The following is a 22,261-nucleotide window of genomic DNA, read 5'->3' as shown; positions in this document are numbered from 1 at the left end:
AAAGTCTGCCCATCTTTGACAGGGAAGAAGACAACCAGTTATGGTGATGTTCCCAACTGGTGACTATTTTTTGTTGAGGAAAGCCTTAGCTGTAAATTGTATTTTTTACTTTAAATGACAAGGCTCCAACACAATTTTTTACACTAAATAATATTGCATTAGGGACTTCTGGTTAATTGATCACAGCTTTACTTTTGGGACAACACTACCATTTTCACTAAACCCCACCGCTCTAGAAGCCCAAGAAGCAGGACTATTCCTATTTAATCTGGGATAGGTGAGATGGTTAATGTGCATAAAATGCATCCCACTGAGTGCTTACTGAAAACAATTGTAGGCAGCTACAGTATATGAAGATAAATCAACTAATAGACTGATTTAAGATGTGGGAATATTTATACTGTATATTTCATGCTTCAAAGAACATTAAATACTGTACATAACAAATAACACACTGCAAACTAATAACTATTGCAATGCATCTGAAATTAAATTCTGAAACAACTAGAACTGTCACAAAACTACGATATTAGAGAAGAGCAGGTAGAAAAAACAAAACAAAAAGGCACCTTTGCAGTACATCAATGTGTGAAGCATTTTCACTTTACCACTGAATCCTTAGACACATCTGTTATGTGTCCATGGTAAGACACTGCTCTCCTGCAACTAGCTGTTGACTTTTTTAACAAATATTTTATTTGTCTTGCTCCACAGGCTGTGAAAGTCTCAGTGCTGCAATGGTGTGCTACAACTGGGAAAACTCACACACCACTGCAGGTGAGCAGGAGTGGCAGCGGCATTCCATAAGCCTCACCCCCTCATCTGTTCTGTAATCTGTTATTTGCTACATTTTGGCTAATTCCTGATGAACTGGAAAAATTTGCTTAGAGGGTGGCTTGGCCCAACATCCTTCAATTGAAAAATTGAAGGAGGTCACTGCTCTCTCTGACATGATATGGTGTTTGTGCGCTTGCATTGCCTGGCCGGGTAACCGTTCCGCTGTTCCAGCCCTCCCCTTCTCACCTCCTTGTCCATCTTTGGGACTCTTCTTTCTCTCACCGTTTCTTGATTTATCTCTTCGACCCCCATAGTGGTAAGCCTTATCCATTTACTTAGTTGAGCATTAAGATTTTTATGCTGTTTTTGCTGCAAATGTATTATCGCTACCTATTTTGATTGTACTTTTGCACTTAATCTGCCACCTTGTACTCAATGCAATGTCTTTAAAATGTTTTGTATGTATGTTTGAGCCTGACCTAAATGCTTGGAAACATAATAAAAGTTTTTGTCTAGGGGGGTGTGGCCTGGACATGGCTGACTAAAGACACGTTTCTTGTGAGCTCCTGGTCTCCCCCTGCCTATCTTGACAAAACCAGCCATATGCAGCCTCTTAACGGCATGCTAACCGCAAAACGGTACCGCACCAGATCGTCAACACGGGGACATCGCCCTCGCACCGCACAGGGTGAGATTCATCGCTTCTTTCGGAACGCTACCAATACCTCCCCGGGCGCCATAGTCGCGGCTCCGCGTGGCCTCAGCCTTGATAGACATTCCTCATCAGAGACAATACTATCGCCCAGCCGGCCTCTTGACACATCCCCCTTCTCAGGGACCCCCGTTCTACTTGACACAGGAATGTCGGTAACGGCAGACTCTCCTCTCCAGCATGACCCGGCCCTTATTAACGGGGAACTTAGAGCACTCCTTCAGGCCTTACCCACAAAGCAGGATATTGAGGCCCTGATACTGAGAGTGGAGGAGGCACATCATAGAGACATACTGGAGGTGAGAACAGAGATCTGCTCATTGTCGGGTAGAGTGGCCACTGGAGAGACTTCCATCTCTACACTAGAAGCCAGAATGGGTGCCTTAGAACAGACAAAAGCCGAACAGGCCGAGTCAACAATTGCACTCCAACTACATATGGAAGATTTGGAAGACAGAAGCCGCAGGAACAACCTGCGGCTTCGTGGCATCCCAGAAGCCACAGGCTGTCGGTGACAGCCATTTTCCAGCAAGTCCTAGCCTCACCACAGTCCGTCATTGAGATGGACAGGGTCCATAGAGCTCTGGGGCCAAAATCCTCAGATCCCAGCTGGCCCAGGAATGTGATATGCCGCCTCCACAAATGTTCCCTAAAAGATCTGATATCCTGGAAAGCATGGGAGCATGGGGAGGTGGATTTTGATGGTGCCACTATCAAGATCCTCCCGGACCTCTCCAGGGCTACCCTACAACGCCGAGCCCGCCTCCGCCCGCTCCTGGATCTGGCTAGAGAGAAGGGAAGCACATACCGCTGGGGATATCCATTGTCAGTTACCTTCAGAAGGGAGTCCGCATCCTTTACCTTACGCACACCTGCTGACCTACTGGACCTTTTCTTCTTCCTCGAGGCGTCTCCCATCCAGGTACCTAATTGGCTCCAGTTCCTGACGAGCCCTGTGAATCGCCTGGGCCCTGCAGGATCTAGAGGCCTCCTTCCAGCACGTCCTCAGAGACCACGAAGGCGACAGTGCGCCACATCCGGAGAAAGATCCCGGGAATCGTAAGTGTAAGCTCCCTACCTGGTTTCCTACCACAGCTTGTTTTTTGCTTTTATTTTTTGTCCTCTGACTACCAAAGTTTGAAGCGGACATTCTGAGTAGTCCCCGCTAGTTGTTTTATACCATAGAGATCTAGGAATATGCCGTTGTTGGAGGAGAATCTCCTAAACATCTCATCAGAGTCGGGGACATTAGAACATGACTACTGTACCCCTCATTTGCCCATACGCTGTTTTACTATGCTTAAGGTTAGGAGACATTCTGAGATGTTCCTACCGCTGGAATCTGTGGCAAATATGACATTATGCCTGCACCTATCCCAAGTAGATCTGAAGAGATGTCAGAACCACTTCCGTGCACCATTCTGGGTAGGACATTATTACCCACTGGTTATACCTACATTCTAAGGACGATATTCTTAGTCTTAGGGGTCTTTGTGCCTCATAGTTTACTTCACTGAAATGCCCACTCTCCCCTCTCCCCCCCTCCCCCCCCCCTTTTTCTCCCCCTCCTCCTCTCCTTCCCCCCTCCCTCCCCCTCCTCCCCTCCTTACCCCTTGGGACAACCTAACCCTTACAGGTTCCAGGATGGACCAGATACACCCCCCTCTAGGAGTGTTTCTTAATTTACAGGGGCAACAGCAATCAACTTACATTGCTTTTCAGCATAAGGAACATTGGTAGGAACTGATAGCACTATTGTACCAGTAAACTAATGCTTATACTGCTGTTTGGGTACATTCCCATTCCATGTTTAATATACTTTTATACACACGTTTTATTTCAACCGTTTTCAATCTGTGAAGTTATTTTGCATACTTGATGTTATCTCATTATTAATAAGGTCGGGATGGGTAGGGACGGTCGGAGCTCTATCTCCGACGAGCATTCTAGCATAATTTCTGATCTTTAGTGTTTTCTCTTTTTCTTGTGTCTAACTTCATTTCCTTTTCTAAACTCTTCTTTCTATCTTCTCCTTCCCCCCTTCCCTTCCCTCCCCCCATCCCTCTCCTGCTACTATTATGGAGGTTCTTAATGTGATATCGCTGAACACCAAAGGTCTAAACATTCCAGAAAAAAGACGCATGTTGTTGCAAGACCTTCACCGCCTTAAAGCAGACAAAGCTCTCCTGCAAGAGACCCACTTTAGAGGCGACAAACTACCTATACTCAGAAATCGAACATTCCCATTAGCTTACCACTCAACAAATTCAGAAGCAAAGTCGAAAGGAGTATCTATTTTGATTTCCAGCAAGGTTTCGTGGACCTGCCTGGACACTGTAGTAGACCCAGCGGGTCATTTCTTATTTCTGAAAGGCAGGATTGGAGATGTCAAGGTGACTTTGGCTAATTTATACGCCCCTAATTCTCACCAGGATGTCTTTATTGGTAGGACTATCGAAAAGTTATTGAACTTTTCTGAGGGCCAACTGATAGTAGGAGGTGACCTAAATGTCCCTATGATCCCCTCGGAGGATTCCTCCTCGAGAGTCTCGGCAGTTCCTCCTGGTTCTCGAAAACGCATTGACCAGGCCCTACATAAAGCCCAATTAGTGGACGTTTGGCATATCTTCCACCCTGCAGAGAGAGACTATACCTTTTACTCAACACCCCACAAGGTATACTCTCGCATTGACTACTTCCTTGTACCACATGCACAATTGCATTCTGTCAGAGCATCTATGATAGGCTCCATCACGTGGTCTGACCACGCACCAATCTCCCTTTCATACGCTCTTACTGTCACTCTCACCTCAAAGACTAAATGTTGGAGGCTAAATGAAAGTCTCTTACAAGACAAGGAAGTAATATCAGAGGTTTCTAGGGAACTTCAGTTCTACTTCCACACTAATGACACGACAGACTGCAATTGCGGCATTGTCAGGGAAGCACACAAAGCAGTTATAAGAGGAGTGCTCATTAAACATGGCTCGAGAATTAAAAAACAACGGACCCAACAACTGAACTCACTGTTAGACGACCTAAGACAGTTAGAAAAACGTCACAAACAGTCTCCATCCCACCTCTTAACCCGAAGATCGCAAATTAACAATCTGCTACAGTTCAAAGCCAAAGCTTTGCTGCAGATATGTAGAAAAATTTCATATGAATCAGGTAACAAATGCGGTAAAATGTTAGCGAGATCCCTGCGAGACCAGAGACTGGCGACTTACATACCTCACATATTATCATGAAATGGAATCAAAGTCTCCAAACCCCACGACATTGCCCGTGAATTTCAGAGATGCTACTCAGCCCTATATAACATAGATAGGGTACCCCCCATGCAAGAAAACATACAAGCATACTTAACCTCTTCCCAGATGTCCAAACTGCCTGGATCAGCTAGGGAAGCTCTAAAAGACCCTATCACGATTGAAGAAGTATAGGGAGTGATAGCATCATCCAAACCAGGAAAGGCCCCTGGCCCAGATGGTCTTACCATCTTATACTATAAAACCTTTATGCCATCGTTAAGTCCATATATTATACTATTATATTATATTATTATATACATATACTATTTAACACGGTAAGCTCCACTTCACCTTTCGCTATGGAATCATTGCAAGCTCACATTGCGGTCATTCCAAAGGATGGGAAAGACCATACCTCTTGCGGGAACTATAGGCCGATCTCTCTGCTTAATATTGACCTCAAGCTGTTTACCAAAGATCAAGTAGGATTTGTTCCCACTAGAGAGGCTAGAGACAACACCACCAAAGTGCTAAACCTGCTACACATGGTAAATAAATCCCAAACCCCTTGTGGGCACGGACGCGGAGAAAGCCTTTGACAGGGTGAATTGGAACTTTATGCTCGCAGTACTTCGATATGCCAGATTCGGAGATCATATGACTCAATGGATCTCATCAATATACTGTAAACCCACAGCCCGAGTCCGAGCAAATGGAGTCTTATCAGATCCCTTTCCAATCTCAAACGGGACACGGCAGGGATGCCCATTGTCTCCCCTCCTCTTCGCCCTGTCTCTGGAGCCCTTTCTTTGCGCCGTGCGTAAGAACCCAGATGTTAATGGCATAAGGGTTGGGAACACTCAACATAAAATTTCGCCTTATGCTGACGACATGTTATTTTCCCTTACCAACCCTGTGATCTCCCTCCCGAATCTCTTTAAAGAAATCAACGAATACGGAACCCTTTCCAATTTTAAAATCAATTTTCAAAAATCGGAGGCGATGGGCATTAATCTCCCACAGCCTCTTAAGATGCAACTGCAGACAAACTTTAAACTAAAATGGAACGGCAAGGCTTTGACATATTTAGGTACCATTATCCCAGGCCCACATATCAAAGGTGTTTGACCTGAATTTCCCCCCTTTACTTTCTAAGGTACGGGCACTTCTAACAAAATGGTCCTTCGGGTTACATTCGTGGTTCGGTCGCTGCAATATACTAAAAATGAGCGTATTGCCTAAATTCATATATCTCCTACAGGCTCTACCTGTACATATCCCCTCCACCTTTTTTCGACACATACGGCAATTGTTTTTCAAATTTATTTGGGCTCACAAACACCCCCGATTGAAGAGATCACAACTCACTCTGCCAAAACAATATGGGGGCCTAGCAGTTCCGGACGTGCATAAATACTACCAGGCAGTCCACCTTGGTAGACTGGTTGACTGGAATAGACATAGATTCCTCAAACTGTGGACCCAGCTTGAGCAGGGTCAGAGTTCTATCCCTTTGAATAGAGCTCCTTGGTACTACGACTCCTTACCCAAGGAAATGAAATCTCACCCGCTTATTGGCCAAACAAAGAAAGTATGCTCTTTTCTGTTCACGAAAGGATCGATCTCATCCAGAAATTCGCCACTCTTCCCAATTCTGGGAAATCCCTGTTTTACTCCGGGATACCAAGAACATCCATTCAAACTAATGTCTACGGGCTGTATCCACGTTTCACACTTCCTAATACAGAAAAAATGGCCCTTATTACAAGAACTCATAAACCCAGAGGGTCCATTCCGACTACAGTTTTGGAATGCTCTCCAAATCACCCATTTCTTTAGGTTGCTTCCTCCACCGAACAAAATTTCTTACTCACTAAAACACGTTGATGACTGGGAACGAGAATTGAATTGTACGTTTAGCTCACAACAGAAACAACGCATTATTCAATTTACATACAAATCTTCCATCTGCACGAAAACGCAAGAAACTAAATTTTAAAATTTTGACTAGGTGGTACAGAACACCAGCGAAGTTAAATAAAATATTCCCTGCATCCTCGGATAGATGCTGGAGATGCCAGGAGGAACGAGGTACATTGCTGCATGTGTTTTGGACCTGCCCCGAAATAAAACGATTCTGGTCAGAGGTCAAAAACATTGTGCAGAAATTTACAGACCGGCAAATCCTAGACGATTCAGACGTGCCGGTGAAAACCTATAAAAAAATCAATTATTTGTCACCTCCTTGACGCCGCTAAGTACTGAATTCCACTTAAGTGGAAATCCCCACAGTCCCCGACGGTTGGGATGTGGCTCAGAAAAGTAAAGGAAATCAATAAATTTGAAGACCTTATCCTTACAGCTCGAAACCAACAGGAGAGATACTCCAAGACGTGGTCACTTTGGAACACGTTTGTCTACTCGGAAGAAGGCCAGATATTACTTGGAAGCCCGGTTGTAGAATAGGGGGGAAAGAGATAGACCCCTGAAGAAATACGGGTTTTCTCCCTCAGTATTATATATGCCTCTCAGTGTAACCTAGACGTGATAGTCCGTGATGTCACATTCCCCTCCACCCCCCCCCCCCCTCCTCTCCCCACTTTATATATTCTATTCTTTTTTCTGTTCTTAGCTTTCTCTACTAATCTTCCTTATTCTTATCTATCTTTGATCTGTGTAAACACAGTGGCTGGGGTTGACCTTTTCTAAAGTAAAAAGATAAGGGATTACTTCATGGACTACTAAACTAGACAATGTTTTTTTTTTTTTTTTGTTTTTCCTCGGATGTCTGACAAATTGCTGCCTGACTTGTGTAACTTCCCCCATGTTTAGTTTATTTTGACAATATGTTTGTAATGTGTCATGGGTCCATGGACCTCTCCCTTTGACTAAATAAATAAAAAATCTGTAAAAAAAAAAAAAAAAAAAAAGATTTTGTCTAAAATAAAATCGAAGGAGCCGAAAAGTGTCAGCCCAATGGCAGCTGCGTCTAAGCCTGTATTGAGGAATCTGTTAAGTTTTTTCAATTCAGCCTGTAGACTGAAAAAACTCTACATGTGTCCATCTCCAGTCTTATGTAATCACAATACTGACACTCAACAGAAAAACTGCTTAGGGTGGCAAAAGGAAGAATCTTTCCTGCCTTCATCTAGTCAACAGTAGGAAAAGCTGAGGCAAAAATATGCTAAACTGCAGAATAGGTATTGGTGGCAGTCAAGGTTATGAATGCCAAGGGCAGAAGTGTGGGTGAAGTCACTGTTCATAATGGCCTGTACATACCAGAAAAAAAGCAGGCGGGAAAAAAAAAAAAAAACTTACGAGATGGCTTCTTCTCTGTTTTCTCCCCAGGAAAAGCAATGGCCAAACTGAGAATCAGCAAATTCATGGAGACCTCCTGCTGCAGCAACACTGAAGTAGCCCCACACGTTCTTGCTGCTGCGGAAATTCAGTTCTTGCACAGTCCCAGAGCTTGGCTTAAAACCCTGAGGATAAACACAAAATGATTCTGTAATTTACCTTAAATGTTGGACTAGATCTCTTAAAGGGTAACTTCCAGGCCAGGCTTAAATGAATCAGGAAAACCACTGACAACATCCAGTAAACACTGCAATTATTCTAAAGTCAGTCAAACCAAATGTTTCATAGTAATTCTAGGACAGGCTCTTATTTCTGCCCTGCATTTTCTCATTTCAGATTCATAAACAATTACAAAATGTGAATAACAGCAAAACCGGCCGCCATTTTAATAGGCAAGGTGGGCAACGTCACAGGATAAGTGCACAATTAAAAATTACAAGCACACAGCTAGTAGGCAGTAAACTTTAATACAAGTATGAATGGTGTGAGTAGAGTCTACCTTCAGGAGTACCTTTATGCAGTGGGGAAGCTAGACATTCTTTCACCCAGGGCCAAGAGTCAGTTCAGCGCAACCCCCCCCCCGATAAGGACGGTGTCAGTAGGGCATGTCATTGGCTCCCTCTGCTGTCAACCAAAGCTAGTGACAAGGGATCGGGGGGTGAGGGCTGAGTCCTGCTGTCTGTGGGGAACAGGATAAAGGGGAGGGGCCAGAAGCGCCAGTGGGGGACCTGAATTGAGGAGGTTTGCGGCTGCTCTGTGCAATTCCACTACACAGAGCAGGTAAGTATAGACATGTTTTTTTTTTTTTTTTTCTAATTACCTTTACAATCACTTTACGACCCCCTTTTCCCACCACAATTGTAAAAAAGTCCGAAAAGTGAAAATACAAAGTACAGTGTATAATCTATCAAATAGCACATAGAGTCATTTTAAGAATTCTTACAATGATCCACTGAGCACCTGTGAGCAAATCCTTAAAGCAGTGTTCCATCCAAAAGTGGAACCTGATTTCTCCCTCCCTCCGGGGCCACATTTGGCACCTTTCAGGGCAGAGGGGGGAGCAGGTACGTTTTTGACAGGTACCCTCCCCCACTTCCGGTGGTGAAGTCCATCAGAAGTTCAGCCCCCTTCCTTCATTCCCCCGCCGCTGGGACATGCAGAAAGTGCAGCAGGGACCTTGCTGTGAAGCTGCAAGGCTTTACTGTCGGGTTCCATTACCGGCAATGGTGACGGCATCACCTGACAGCCGATGGAAACATCAGCTAGGGTGCCGACATCGCTGGATTCCAGGACAGGTAAGTGTCCTAATATTAAAAGTCAGCAGCTACAGTATGTGCAGCTGCTGACTTTTAATTTTTGGAGGGGGGGGGTGAACTCCTCTTTAACAGAGTATGGTAGAATATCATTGCACTGTACATGTACTTTGAGTTTTTAAGCAGTATGACATCTGTCTGGGTCAAGTCCTGGCATCTTCTGCCGGCTTCTGTCCCTGCCCACTGTTTTGCCCACCCACATATCAGACTTGTTCAATGAAGCCCAGGAAGTGCTCCAAAACCCTCTTAGTTCTGTGCTGTAGGTTGTGAGCGGCTAAAAGACACAAAAACCGATCAGGGGCGGCATCAGTGCAACTGTCAAAGTACGGAGAAGGAGAAGCCAGAAAGTGTGCCCCTCCTTTGTCCCGACCCTGGCTGGGAGGAAGGAATCTTCAACTGAGCTCCCTCCTCCTGTGTAGTGAAGTCGCACACCAAGTCCACCAAGTCCTGTTTGCTTGTTCTGCAGGCACAGGAGCGCAGCGCTGCCCTGGCAGGGAGTAGGAGAGGGAGGTGCGCACTCGGAGCTTCTGGCTTCAACTGCTCCATAGTTTGACAGGTAGGGGAGTTGCATTGATGCCGCCCCGATTGGTGTTTGTCTTTTAGCCTCTCACAACCTACAGCACAGAACTGAGGGGGTTTTGGAGCACTTCCTGAGCTCTGGGGAACAAGTCTGATAGGTGGGTGGGCGGAACAGTGAGCGGGGACAGAAGCCAGCAGAAGAGTGGGAGAGAGAACACAGCACTCATCGCTTCTGGCTCTCTCCTCCTTGGGCTGACAAGAGAAGTGATACTGCTGTCACTACTCCTATCAGCGGCGGCGACCCCTCATCAATGCAGTGCCCGGGGCATATGTCCCCCTAGTTTCGGCCCTGCCTTTATGCATTCTTTAAATACACCACTGCAGACATGTCCAGGATTTAAGGGTTTCTTAGGGTCTCTAAAAATTCTGAGTAGAACAACCTGTCCCTTGCCCTCATACAGAAGAGTGGGACCCTTGTTCTTTGTGGGGAGGCAGTGATCACTTTGCAGAGGTCTGACGTGCCCCGTAATAAGCTACAGTTCTCCAGTCAGCAGAAGCATGAGCTTTGCTGCTCACAGAGTCTATTGCTTCCCACAGAGAACCAAGGTCCCACTATGCAGCTGCTGGCAGAGGAAGGGCTTTTCTACTAGGCTGTGGCTGCTTTAGAAAGAAAATGAGCTCGAAGACATCAAACAAGTTTTGTTTTGATGCACCTCATTACTGAATAAGGTTGATCATTTTCCATCCTGATATATCTTCGAAATACACAATAGAATATTAGCTTTATTCACAAAATGTTTTTGGCAAATCCCAAGGTATTTTGCCTGGACTGCAAAAGATTGCTAGGTATTGCTAGAAAGCTCAGAATTATTTACCCCACAGCCAGTTAAAATTAGAAGAATTAGTACCTCATCTGGGTTTTCACTAGTGATACGGGCAGCAATGACATGTCCTCTTGGACAGGGAGCATTTAGAGAGTTATCAAAGTCAATTAGAGAATCTCCCCATGCCGGAACTCCATACAACATTCGAATATCCTTTATTCTGTGGAGAGGAATTCCCATGGCAATCTATGGAAAAAAGTTGTGACCACAGTAAAATTAATTTTGCATAAAATATATCAAAATTTAAGAATACTAAAATGCAATAAAACAAAATGACACCCATACACCCAAAATAACATTTCCCAGACACATTCACCCTATTTATACATAGTTCCAGGACTGGGGAGGAGGGGTCATTTTAATTCTTCTTTTTCACTAGAAATATAAAAGTCCCCCCTCTCCTTCCAAACAGTAACAGTACAGGATGCCAAGCATGTGGGCTACTATCCACTTGGGAATAGAGAAGCAACTGTGGGTCCATCTGCCATGATGATACCAGCCTGTATAGCTTGTTCAGTAAATTCAGCATTCTTCCCACATCCCCTAAAGAACATTGCCGATTGGCGAAGGCCCAATCTGTACAGTCTGACCGGAGTGAAATAGCTATGGTGAAATAACTTTAAATTAATAATTTTAACAGTAAAGGATATAACTGTCTTGCTGTATGTTTTCTCAAATTCTGTCCAATCTGGCTCATCAAAGGGGAGGTCTGGCGAGATCCATTTCAGCTGAGCTTGAGAATATCTAGGTTGGGACGCAGCACAAAGCAATGGATAATAGTTCAATATCAATCTTTTAGGGCCCGATGTGCGCAGAAGCTTCTCAAGGGGAGGTACACTTGTAGGATTGGCTAGAGAGCCAAACATCCCAACATGGTGAGTTAGATTGCAACAATTTTAAGTGCACAAAAGTCAGAGGAGGTATCTACCTAAAATCCCCCTCACTTTCAGTTCCAATTTACAATGGCCACCTGTACAAACAGACAAGATGAACCTACTCTAAAGATGCTAAAATGTTATAAAACCCTAACCCTTCCAGACTCTATACAAAACTTCTTTAAAAAGTTTTGGTTTTAGATATATTTTAGACATGAAACAAAGATTAAACCACTCAAATTTCTCCCTTGTGACTTGATTATTTCTTCAAACCTTGTTTATCTTACATTTAAGCCCACTTACAGTATCTCACAAAAGTGAGTACACCCCTCACATTTTTGTAAATATTTTATTATATCTTTTCATGTGACAACACTGAAGAAATGACACTTTTCTACAAGGTACTGTAGTGAGTGTACAGCTTGTTTAACAGTGTAAATTTGCTGTCCCCTCAAAATAACTCAACATGCAGCCATTAATATCTAAACCGCTGGCAACAAAATTGAGTACACCCCTAAGTGAAAATGTCCAAATTGGGCCCAATTAGCCATCCCCCTCCCCCATTGTCATGTGACTCGTTAATGTTACAAGGTCTCAGGTGTGAATGGGGAGCAGGTGTGTTAAATTTGGTGTTATCGCCCTCACTCTCGCATACTGGTCACTGGGAGTTCAACATGGCACCTCATGGCAAAGAACTCTCTGAGGATCTGAAAAAAAAGAATTGTTGCTCTACATAAAGATGGCCTAGGCTATAAGAAGATTGCCAAGGCCCTGAAAATGAGCTGCAGCATGGTGGCAAAGACCATACAGCGGTTTAACAGGACAGGTTCAACTCAGAACAGGCCTCACCATGGTTGACCAAAGAAGCTGAGTGCACATGCTCAGCGTCATATCCAGAGGTTGTCTTTGGGAAATAGACACGAGTGCTGCCAGCATTGCTGCAGAGGTTGTAGGAGTGGAGGTCAGCCTGTCAGTGCTCAGACCATACGCCGCACGCTGCATCAAATTGGTCTGCATGGCTGTCGTCCCAGAAGGAAGCCTCTTCTAAAGATGATGCAAAAGAAAGCCCGCAAACAGTTTGCTGAAGACCAGCAGACTAAGGACATGGATTACTGGAACCATGTCCTGTGGTTTGATGAGACCGAGATAAACTTATTTGGTTCAGGTGGTGTCAAGCGTGTGGCGGCAACCAGGTAAGGAGTACAAAGACAAGCATTTCTTGCCTGCAGCCAAGCATGGTGGTGGGAGTGTCATGGACTGGGGCTGCATGAGTGCTTCCGGCACTGGGAGCTACAGTTCATTGAGGGAGCCATGGATGCCAACATGTACTGTGACATACTGAAGCAGAGTATGATCCCCTCCCTTCGGAGACTGGACCCCAGGGCCGTATTCTAACATGATAATGACCCCAAACACACCTCCAAGATGATCACTGCCTTGCTAAAGAAGCTGAGGCTAAAGGTGATGGACTGGCCAAGCATGTCTCCAGACCTAAACCCTATTGAGCATCTGTGGGGCATCCTCAAACAGAAGGTGGAGGAGCGCAAGGTCTCGAACATCCACCAGCTCCGTGATGTCGTCATGGAGGAGTGGAAGAGGATTCCAGTGGCAACCTGTGAAGCTCTGGTGAACTCCATGCCCAGAGGTTTAAGGCAGTGCTGGAAAATAATGGTGGCCACACAAATATTGACACTTTGGGCCCAATGTGGACATTTTCACTTAGGGGTGTACTCACTTTTGTTTACCTGAATGTTATCTGATCTCATATATCTATTAACCCATAAGATCCTTCTGTTAGATACATAAGAGCAAATAAGAGGCGCTCATATCCCCAGTATTAGAAATCACATGTGCTGCAATTCCACCAAATAGTAACTGAACTTGGGTGCAAAAATGAATGCATAAATTAGATGGTGCGCATACACCCTAATTATAACCGTGCATAGATTAATTTACCCTATGTGAAAAGTGAAATCAAACTGTGTAACAAAATTAGTATCAAATTAATCATATAGCATAAAATAACCAATTAATGTGACGTAAAAAAGTCCATGACTAAATGTGCAAAAAGGTAAAAAGCATGAAAAATCAGTCCTTAAAAATCTTGTGACAAAGAATACGTGATTTGGTTTGTGACAAAAAGAATCAACACAAATCTTCAATAAGTGCAGTGATCTTGATGGTGTTTAACTCCACGTGTCTTTCACCTCACCAACGCGAAACGTGAATTCACTCCCAAAAGAACCTCACTCACCGATTAATTTTGCCAGCACTCTCATGCACGGCAAAAAACGCTTTTTAACCACACTCCAGGGTGGTCCGATATGTAATTATTCCACAGTGTTTGGATCAATCCACATGTAAAAGAATTTGAAGAACTCACATAGCGTAAACCAGCAAGACACGTTTATTTAAAACCACTCCAATCTTCAATGAAAACACTCACATTTTAAAAGATTTAAACCAGCAGTAAAAGCAGTGTAGTTCACAGCAACTTCAAACTCAGTGGGTAAACTCAAAGCATTCATGGGAATCCCATGAATAAGTCTAATCTATGACGAAACATGTCGGGGGCGTGGCTGTGAGATGTGACGAGCAATGCTGAGAGCCGCACTAGAGGAAGGAGAGTTCGATTGAACGGCGCGCTATAGAGGAGGGGTGAGAGAGACCGTGAGTCCAAGCATCAGTACACCTCGGGTCCGCCGTGACCATTTGTTGCTTTGAGTTTACCCACTGAGTTTGAAGTTGCTGTGAACTACACTGCTTTTACTGCTGGTTTAAATCTTTTAAAATGTGAGTGTTTTCATTGAAGATTGGAGTGGTTTTAAATAAACGTGTCTTGCTGGTTTACGCTATGTGAGTTCTTCAAATTCTTTTACATGTGGATTAATCCAAACACTGTGGAATAATTACATATCGGACCACCCTGGAGTGTGGTTAAAAGAGAGTGCTGGCAAAATTAATCGGTGAGTGAGGTTCTTTTGGGAGTGAACTCACGTTTCGCGTTGGTGAGGTGAAAGACACGTGGAGTTAAACACCATCAAGATCACTGCACTTATTGAAGATTTGTGTTGATTCTTTTTGTCACAAACCAAATCACGTATTCTTTGTCACAAGATTTTTAAGGACTGATTTTTCATGCTTTTTACCTTTTTGCACATTTAGTCATGGACTTTTTTACGTCACATTAATTGGTTATTTTATGCTATATGATTAATTTGATACTAATTTTGTTGCACAGTTTGATTTCACTTTTCACATAGGGTAAATTAATCTATGCACGGTTATAATTAGGGTGTATGCGCACCATCTAATTTATGCATTCATTTTTGCACCCAAGTTCAGTTACTATTTGGTGGAATTGCAGCACATGTGATTTCTAATACTGGGGATATGAGCGCCTCTTATTTGCTCTTATGTATCTAACAGAAGGATCTTATGGGTTAATAGATATATGAGATCAGATAACATTCAGGTTTACAGTCATTTAAAGGGGCAGCTCTCTTTATACATTTACACTTTTCACATATTTTAAGTTTTAGAGTTTTTCACTATTGAGTAGGCCATTCACTGGACCTCATTCCTTATTGATTCACGCTCTATCCAGTGGCGCAGTGGGGGTAATTTTGAATAAAGGGCGGTTTATTATTCAGATTACCCATTTATACTCACTTTTGTTGCCAGCAGTTTAGACATTAATGGCTGTGTGTTGAGTTCTTTTGAGGGGACAGCAAATTTACACTGTTATACAAACTGTACACTGACTAGTTTACATTGTAGCAAAGTGTCATTTTTTTCAGTGTTGTCACATGAAAAGATATAATAATTTTTTTACAAAAATGTTAGGGGTGTACTCACTTTTGTGAGATACTGTATATATATTTATTTACACACACACACACACACACACACACACACAAACATGTATACATACACAAAATAATAAATAAATTCTATCCTCACATGAATATCTAGGTCTCAAAATGATTCTTGAATGATCAAAGCACAATAAAGTTAATTCTTTTATAACCCATTATAACACTTTGTTAATTCTGATAAGCCTTATTGAACTTGCCCCTAAGCTAGTATTTTTCTAGTGATTTTTTAAAAACTATTATTATATTATTATTTTAATATTATATTAATATTATTTTCTGCATAAATATTATAATGTTATACAAGCTGTACACTCACTACTTTACATTGTAGCAAAGTGTCATTTCTTCAGTTTTGTCACATGAAAAGATAGAATAAAATATTTACAAAAATGTGAGGGGTGTACTCACTTTTGTGAGATACTGTAATTCTGTATTAAATTACTATTTTGCTAAAAATTTGACCTATTACTTATATTATACTGTATATTGATGGCGGTAGGCCACAATTTGAAAATGTCATCCCAGGCACAGTATGCATAATTACATTTATAACATGTTGCAGACATCCAGTATGGTACAATATTCACTCATGAAAATCGCTATACCAGACTGTAAGCAACATGGCACCATATCTAACACGGATAAGTAAAATTCATGTAGACTTAGGTGAGGCAATGACTGTCAGAATGTTGAATATATGAGGTTTTCGCAATGCTCTTTATGCAGCAGGGTGCTATAAATCTAACATACATAGTGAAAAAACAGTTTCCGTATTCCAATCCTGTGAAAGATCCCCTAATGGCCTCAGCTGCTATTAATCTACATTATAAAACAGGTACACGCCTTATCCATAAAAGCTACTTAGAACTATCTCTTAACATGGTAGAAAAACTGGAAAAGCAACACAAAAATACATGACATCATATCACCCACACCAACATAGCCTAACAAACATCTTACACACAGTAAAATATATAAAATTACTGCGCTTCCCTCCAACACAAAGCTGCAGTTCTGATTCTTAGGTGCAGAATAAAGTAGACAAAATATATAAAAGAACCGCGCTAAATAAGATTGATGATTAAATAAATGAAAACCATAAAGTGATCACAATACTATACTTAAATAGCAACACGATGTAAAAAATCAAAACACTGTGCTATGAGCCACATAGGTATAATATAATTGTGGAAAAAACATAATTAGAATAAGGAAATCAAAAAACACAGTCCATAAACCAAGGTGACTTCTGTTGTCAACAGTCCTTATCATATTAGATTCCACCCATAGTGATTGTAGGCTTTTAAAAACTCGTGAGAAAATCCACCACCTATGAAGGTATATGATTACCAGAAATCAGTAGTAATGAAGCCTTATATCAGAAATCCGCTCAACAGGGACATCACCATCCGTCTCAGCCAGGAGGAATGATCACCAGGATACATCGGAAGTAATTGGCTCAATTATGGAGACCCAGGGAGATAAGAAATATATCCACCATAGTGTAAATCCGTTTGACCAGTTTATTGATAGTAAAAGTAACACACTTACCAAAAGGAACAATTAAAATCGCATATATAAAATCAGCCGGCCGGCCTGCATACACCCGTTCGTTGTAGAGTGAAACGATGACGTCAGCGCGTCTGCCTTCCGACGTACGTTTCGTCCTATTGGACGTTGTCATAGGAACAACGTCCAATAGGACGAAACGTACGTCGGAAGGCAGACGCGCTGACGTCATCGTTTCACTCTACAACGAACGGGTGTATGCAGGCCGGCCGGCTGATTTTATATATGCGATTTTAATTGTTCCTTTTGGTAAGTGTGTTACTTTTACTATCAATAAACTGGTCAAACGGATTTACACTATGGTGGATATATTTCTTATCTCCCTGGGTCTCCATAATTGAGCCAATTACTTCCGATGTATCCTGGTGATCATTCCTCCTGGCTGAGACGGATGGTGATGTCCCTGTTGAGCGGATTTCTGATATAAGGCTTCATTACTACTGATTTCTGGTAATCATATACCTTCATAGGTGGTGGATTTTCTCACGAGTTTTTAAAAGCCTACAATCACTATGGGTGGAATCTAATATGATAAGGACTGTTGACAACAGAAGTCACCTTGGTTTATGGACTGTGTTTTTTGATTTCCTTATTCTAATTATGTTTTTTCCACAATTATATTATACCTATGTGGCTCATAGCACAGTGTTTTGATTTTTTACATCGTGTTGCTATTTAAGTATAGTATTGTGATCACTTTATGGTTTTCATTTATTTAATCATCAATCTTATTTAGCGCGGTTCTTTTATATATTTTATCTTACACACAGTGTTTGGAGGGGCAGCACTGACGAGGGGGATTTTTCCCACTCTTTAAAATGTTTTGCTATTTCTCAGAATTTTGGTACACAGTTCTTTACATATAGGTCTTGACTTTAGGTTGAACACCTGCCAGCCATAACATGGCAATATGGTTATGGTCAGGAACTCCACAGCAACAGTGAGGTTGACACTGTTCCAGTGTTAAATCTTGCCACCGGCCCTGCCCAAGGGAGACTTACATGTTTGTAATTTGATTTGCCTGGCTGTCACACTAATACTCTGGCTATAATACTTTCTGGGTCACTGACAAGCAATCATCAAGTGAATTGAGATTAAAGTCATCATTCCCGAGCTGCATACCTGTTCCAGATCAGTGAATATGAACGTTTTGAAGCCAGCAACGTTGAATAAGCCCACCCGAAGATCCTCCGGTAGACCCCAGTCTAACACTATTAATGCCTGTGTGCCAGACACCTGTCCGGGGCCAGCAAAACTAACCAGCATGCAAGACACTGTGGGCAAATTAATGATGCTATAAAGGTACCTGGACTTCGCAGCCAGAGCCAGGGGTGCAGGACACTGCATATCACCTCAGGCAAGTAATCAAGAACACCGATGTTGGGTCGTCCTGTTTCTCAATGGCACCAATGTAGGGAAGGAGGCTTCCAACATAAAAAGGTATGCGTTGGCAATAGAAGCAGATAGAATATAGATAGAATAGAAGCTTACCCCTTCAATGGTTATCAGTGGAAGAAAAGCTCCAATATATTTAGTAGTCAGTAGGAAGGGAAAAAAAAAATGACTTTATGCTTGTGGTCAGTTGGAAGTCCAATGTAAGGGAACTGTCCTCCACTGACTACTAAAATTAGGAGGAATTTTTTTCTTCATTACATTCGCATGACCGATGCACTATATAAGCTATAATGCGTCATGCATCCTCCTGCTATAATACATCATGCATCCTCCTGCTATACTACATCATACATTCTCCTGCTATAATACATCATACATTCTCCTAACTTTTGCACTCAAGGTTATGTTGTACTTTACATACTCCAGACTAAAGTACTCTGTGTCCTATGCAGAATGTGACATACTTCTGACCTCTGAATTCTATACACTGCTAAACTCTATGTGCCATAACGTATGTGACATACTCCTGAACACTGCACACAATATATAAATAAATTGTATGTTGCATTCTCTATTGGGCACAAAGTCTTTCTTCCTTTGGAGACACAGATACTCCACATTCCAACATTGGAGATCAGCAATTATCACCTCCATGTTATCTGGGAGAATGATATTGGCTGTAACTACTGCTCTTCTGAAAACAGTTGTTGCTCGACTGCCATGCAGATTCATCGGGTTCCGCCCTTTGAGGGGTATAAGGTTGGGTTCACACCATCGCCGCATGCGGCTCCCAGCAGGGGTCTGGTGCGTCCTGGTTCACCGTTTCAGGTCCGATTTCAGACCAAATGTATGGCTGAATTCAGACCTGAAACAGACCAAAAGATGCACAGGGCTCCTGTGCAAATTCGCAGCGGAGATATGTGGACCGGCTCCATAGAGAACGCCGGTCAAAATCTCCTGCTATTGCGAATTGGATGCTAGGGAATCCACATCCGATTCGCAATGGTGTGAACACAGTCTTAAGCTTAAACAAGCATGTAGCAAAATAAAATTCAAGACAGAATTGTATTTATCTGAATACTCAGTCTGCATGATGGTCAGGCAACTAGCAATTTCAGAATAAATGCATGCCCTATCCTTAATTAAATAGAACTATGCAGTTTTAACTTTTCAGACAGTACACTGGGGACAGCAGCTGCTCCACATTGACAATCTGATTTCACTTTTTATACAGTACATAGGTTTCTTACTGCTATGGAAGGTAAAGCCCAGAAGGCAGAATCTACATTGATACTGTCAATCCTACTGAAAACAGGATATATACCTTATAGTACTGTCTATTCCATCAAATGATAAAAGTAATTACTTCAGAATTATTACATCTGAAATAGGCAAGTAACAAAATGTTTGGTACCTGAAGCTGTGCTGCTGGGAGGTTGACATCAGCCACCATTTCTGTGCAGGGGTGTTCCACTTGCAGGCGAGGGTTTAGCTCCAGGAAGTAGAAACTACCATCTTGACTGTAAAGATATTCAACTGTCCCAGCGCTTACATATCCCACCATTTTAGCAAGCTTTACAGCACACTAAAATAAACAAAAATATATAAAATGTTAGACTGCCTGAATGCTTAAGTAAAGGAGAATACGTTCTCTTTTTGATTGTATATCAAAGGCTACGTAAAGTGGAACTTTACCTATAACAACTTGATCAAAAATAATGTTTTTTAGCAAGAAACATACATTCCACATTAATTATGCTACCAACATTAGTTTGTGCTGTAAGTTGCTTTCCAGCATTGTTCCTGTTACTTCTTGCTGGAGGCTGCCATTTTGCTGAAGCCCAGAGCCCCTGAGCAGCAGTAAATCTTTAGGCTGTCAGCAGATTGGCCTCTACATTTTAGGCACAGTGCCTAAAAATACGAGATTAGCTGAGCATTTGCAGAGCATGATGAGACAGTGTATTGCTGGATTGTATAGTCAATGTTTTACATAGATACAATGCAAAGGGGGCCAGCCTGAAGTGATCTAGCAGGGCCTAGATTTCAAACTCACTTTATGTCAAACCGATAACTGAATAAATAATAAATTTTAACTATGCTTAAAGTGGAACAATGCTCACCTCCAGCAATGCGGCATCCTTGAGCTCCCCACCCGGCCAGCCAGTTTCCAATCTCGCTTGCCGGACGCTGTCATTGGCTGGGCAGGGATGATGTCACTCCTGTGCATATGTGGGAGTTCACTCAGATTCAGAATTGCCAAATTTTCGCAGTGAGCTGAGCATGCGCGGCTCACTGTACAAGGGTGGACAGGCAGGTAAGTAGCTTTAATGCAGAAGATACAAAAGCATGTGTATTCTGCATTAAAAATCCTGCCTGACCACCAATTTTATTTACGGTTCCACTTTAAGGCCACATAAATGAAAAGAAACTACAGGTAAATAGTAATCTATGCATGTAACCAGGTGTATCCCCCAAAACACCAACATAAATGTACAAAATACAAGACTGTTACTAAAAAATAATAAAGCACCTTCAGGCATCCATGCCCTTTAATTCTTCTCTCCATGCTGCACCACCAGAGAATACCGCAATCTTCGATCCCAGTGTCACAGACACACCACATTGGGCACATCTCAATCCATCATAGCATAGGGCAGCAACCCTGAAGAAGGGGGAGTCTTTGTTCCACGAAACGCGTTGGTTTTATCATGCTCTATTATTTCCAATAAAAACGACCATTTGCCTTTTATTTACTTCTGATTGGATACTGGGCACACCTTTTACCTATCCTCGCAAGCTTTAATTCCTGGAAATCTTAGTTTGCCTACTGTATATTGAAATACATGTTTAGGCTGGCCAACTGCATCAAAGTGATCCCTCTCTGGCCAGTTCCTACTCTTCCTTGCAAAAGGAAAGAAAAAGGGTAGGGATGCCTGAAGTTCTGAAAAGGGTTAAGATGCCTGAAGTCACTTAATTATTTTTTAAAGGAAGCAAAAAAAATGATGCTCTCTGTGCTATGACCCCTATATAATTCTGTGTATTCCTGTTGGTGTAAAAAACCTGGTTACATGCATCCATTACTATCTTTACCTGTTGATGCTGTCCACCCTCTAAAACTGTGTGTTTTCTGCCATTGTGGACGTGCATTGCTGGATTTTGGTCTGTAGCTCACTTCCAGCTGTGCCTATTTTCTTTATATTGTCACTGTTATTCCATGTTGCTAGGAGAATGGTATTTAGCAAGTACAATGTTAGCAATCTGTAAGGACTGGCCACAGAGGGATCACTTTGACGCAGTTATCCAGATTGAACGTGTATTGCAATATATATGATCTAAGATTCCCTAAGAATGTGTAAAGGTTAACATGTGGTTACACCTCTTCAGTATCCCATGTATTGTACACCTCTTCAGTATTCCATGTATTGTACATATGGAAGTCATCTAGTACTTGAGTGCAGACATAGTGCAGGATAGTGATTAAGGGCAGGGATACCTGAAGTTACTTGAATAATCTTTAATAGAAGCAAATACATGCTCATGATGGATATGATTCACAACGATTGTATTATTTGTGCAAACTGAATTGGAATTTGTTGTTTATGCAAACATTTTGATCTGTTCTTATTATTTAAATGTTGATTTGATATATGTCAATGTGGTAATCTAAGCTGCTTTGGTTTTGCGCTTCACTGCTGTTGGGTCCAAAGGGGGACACATTCTAGGCCACA

At 42.3% G+C, this 22,261-nt stretch overlaps 1 protein-coding gene across 2 annotated transcripts in view; it reads right to left on the bottom strand.

Moving 5' to 3' along the window:
- The window catches only part of ACACA (acetyl-CoA carboxylase alpha), a 571,750-nt gene that overhangs the window by 483,880 nt on the left and 65,609 nt on the right, over positions 1-22,261 (bottom strand). For both annotated transcript variants that reach the window (XM_073616063.1, XM_073616061.1), the window contains exons 11-13: positions 19,948-20,118; positions 10,841-11,002; positions 8,062-8,225 (exon numbers count right to left, since the gene is read on the bottom strand). In XM_073616063.1, the coding sequence (XP_073472164.1) occupies positions 8,062-8,225; positions 10,841-11,002; positions 19,948-20,118 (497 nt within the window). The remainder of the gene's footprint in view (positions 1-8,061; positions 8,226-10,840; positions 11,003-19,947; positions 20,119-22,261) is intronic.

The sequence above is a fragment of the Aquarana catesbeiana genome, linkage group LG02, assembly GCF_042186555.1.
Source record: "Aquarana catesbeiana isolate 2022-GZ linkage group LG02, ASM4218655v1, whole genome shotgun sequence".
NCBI lineage: Eukaryota > Metazoa > Chordata > Amphibia > Anura > Ranidae > Aquarana > Aquarana catesbeiana.
Note: the sequence above shows the minus strand (reverse complement) of the source record. Positions and strands in the feature narration are given on the sequence as shown.